Raw genomic sequence first — 3,173 nt, forward strand, 5'->3', positions numbered from 1 at the left:
TGGATGAGGCTTTGAGCAGCCTGGTCTAGTGGAGGGTGTCATCTTGTCTGCAGGGTAGTCTTCTGATGAAAAACAAATTTACCTCTCGATGCAAGAGGAAATCTCAGCACTCCCCAGACATCACGTGGTCTGTGCAGGAGTGTGCTTTATGAGTGAACACAGACAGCAGGAGAATTACGCAGTCAGTACTCAAAAGACAGTGTTGTTCCGAACACAGACAGCAGGAGAATTACTCAGTACTCAAAAGACAGTGTTGTTCATAACAGAACTGAAAACAAACCATCCTAAATAATTTACAATGGAAGTGGTGGAATTTAAATCCCAGTTTGAGAAACTGAGTGGGCTGTACAACAAGCTGGCTACAGTGGCATTGTAGGAATAAAGTTGTGCTGCTCTTACAAATCTGTGCTCGAGTGGGCAGTTGCATCTTCATGTTTCTGTTTATCTTTTTGGTTTTGATGCTTTTCTTCTAATGCTTGCAGATGTTTTTCTGAGCCTTGCTATTGCTATTCTGTAGAATGCCACCTGGAAGTTGAGGAGGGGAACAAAATCTAATCCTGTCCTTTTGTGTGCACGCTGTTTTTCTACCCGTTGACGAAGTGCTTAACAAAATTCAGTCTGTTTTACTGGAGGCTTCTTGTTCACAGGAAAATCAAGATTGTTTACTCAGTAGTTCTGAGAAATGTTTACTGATGTTGCGTGAAAGCTATTTAGAGATAAATATTTAGTAGTTTTTAAACAATACTTAGATGATGTGTTAGAGGCAATGCAGTGGGAATTGTGTCTGGCTAAGGTGAAATGATATGGCTAGGCTTTCTTACCCTGGTCTCTTGTTTCTTTTTTGTGTTTATTTGCTTACAGAATCCCACTATGTTCTGTAGTGGGATTCTGTTTTGTCTCTAAGTAATGATAATTGATTATCAAGCCTCTAAGATATGTGAATTTAACAAATTTCTTGTCTCTAGATTTCAGTGCAGTATTTATGATTTACTGTTATATCTATATGACAGGCAACCCAAAGTTATCTTGACGAATGTCCTGAGGACAAAAATAGGAAGAAAATACATAGACAGCCACGTAATAATTGATGCAAATTTATCTGATGATGACAAATTACAATCAGGCCAACTACCCTCGTCATCTGTTGCCAGCCTACAGACATGTGAAATGTTAAGTTCTCCTCATGAAAGTTCTTTTCTGTCTGAAAGGTATGTTACTCCCTGCTGATTTTGCCAGTCTTCCTGAAACAACATAACTTCACAATGGAAAAGAATTTCCCTGAAACAATTGTTGTTACGCTCTTGCCTTGAAGCAGGAGATCCATTTCCTGCGTGCAAACTAACATGCTGCTCCAACAGCCATTGTAACCTTGCATTGTTCTGGTTCGGTGTACCTGATCCTCATAGGCTGCTTCTCTTTCATAGGAGTTTCATTTTGTAAGAATTCAGTGTTTTGATTTGTGAATATCTCCGTGTAATTCAAACACATTTAAGTTGATTTTGTGTCCAGAACCAAAATCTTGCTTTGCTGTTGCTGTTCAAGTGTTCCAGCATGATTTCAAGTAACTTCTTTTGCAAAAGTTCTCCAAATTGCTCTCCGTGATCATTCTTTTCACATTAATCTACCAGTGGTCTCAATCCCAACAGAATGCCAGCGTGTGTGTGTCCTCTCACTGCGTACCATCTACTTTTCCTCTTTTCTTCCTGTGTTTACGTTGACTGAGCATCACAGTAACACTTGGCATATAAAACCAGCAGAAATCAGGTATTACAATTCTATAATGTTTGTTTTGGTGTAAGATGGCAGTTGAATTCAGAGTGAGCTGTTTCTTCTTGTCTTTTATGACCGCCTCTTGGCTTAACAGCAAAGTATCCACAGCAACACATAGCAAGAAATTTGGGGGAAGAAAATAGAAGGAAGAAGGAAGAGAAGAATGGTTTGTGAGGGCAGAATAATCAGCAGTTCCTAGGTTAAAGAAATATTAAAAATTCTTGAGAAAAGTAGGTCGTATTCCTCATTCTGATACATGCATATCTTAACCTAAATTAGGAAGAATTCCTTTCTCTTAGTCTGTTGGGATCGGCACTGCTGCTGAAATTGATCTGACAAAGCTGCAGTTTAAATGAGGGGTTTAGAACAGGTCATTAGATTGTCTCATTTTAGACGTGTTAGGTTTGTTGCTAATAGTGTTTTCCATAACTTTAGGCTGACTAAAGTGTGTGGAGTTTGTTTGGATTGTTGGGGTAGTGGTTTTTGTTTTACTATAAAATCTTAAAGATCTATGATTTTTAGTACCCGATTTTTCCACTTAGTGTGGTTTTGGGTGATGGGGACATAGTTCATAGAGAGGAAAACAGGAACTCTTGTATGTAACTCTCTAAATCTGAGGGAATATCTTGCATGTTTTTTCAAGCTCACATCTGAAGGGTGGCTGTTGAGTTTTCTGTTAAGCACAAGAGTGATTTGAACTAGTAGGTTTTTTTTTAGTGGTTGGTGTACTCAACTCGCTTTAGATTTGGAATCGTTCATTGCTTGAAGGATTAATTTTCCCTTCCTGTGATACGCCTATCTAATGAAGTAAGTAAAAGGTTGTTATTAGCAGGAACTGATATTGGGAAGATTTTCCACCCGTTGCCAGTGACTGGCATGTCAGTGCAAGTTGTAATAGATAGCATGTGGGAAATGGAGAATTTAGGAGTTATTTTGACATGGGCATGGTTTGATTCTGGTCACCCCTGTAACTTCGGTCTGTGCATAAGATATACTTGGCACTGATCTTTTGGGGATTCTTCTTTCAGAGGAGAGTAGAAGCTCCCCCCTTACAATGATTATGCATGTGTATATGTACACGGCCATATAGAGGTTCTTTTGTATTATGAGAGTAGCTAGAATGTGCGCTCTGTTTCACTCAAAACTGTGCCAGGTTTTTACTATGGAAATTTCATATTAAGTCAAAGAATCGTGTGTGACCAGAACAGGGTGGTAATAAGTTAACTTTTCTCTATCAGACAGAACTTGGTGCGAGTTCCCTGTCTTCTTTCTTGCTTTAGGTATTACAGAATTGGTGGATTTTGCATTGCTCGTTCACCGTAACCCAGTGTGAAATGTGTTTGCTTAAGTCACCACTGACCCATCAGTATAACTAATGAAGCTGAAGTAGGTCTTAAATGTAG

The 3,173-nt window shown here is 39.0% G+C and overlaps 1 protein-coding gene across 1 annotated transcript in view; it reads left to right on the forward strand.

Annotated features, from left to right (window-relative positions):
* SENP7 (SUMO1/sentrin specific peptidase 7) overlaps positions 1–3,173 on the forward strand; it is a gene marked incomplete at its 3' end in the record, with an annotated part of 35,117 nt that overhangs the window by 13,765 nt on the left and 18,179 nt on the right. Inside the window, exon 5 of the mRNA XM_010153410.1 lies at positions 1,011–1,208. Coding sequence (XP_010151712.1) covers positions 1,011–1,208 — 198 coding nt within the window. The remainder of the gene's footprint in view (positions 1–1,010; positions 1,209–3,173) is intronic.

Source organism: Eurypyga helias, unplaced genomic scaffold (assembly GCF_000690775.1).
Source record: "Eurypyga helias isolate BGI_N326 unplaced genomic scaffold, ASM69077v1 scaffold266, whole genome shotgun sequence".
Taxonomy (NCBI): Eukaryota; Metazoa; Chordata; class Aves; order Eurypygiformes; family Eurypygidae; genus Eurypyga; species Eurypyga helias.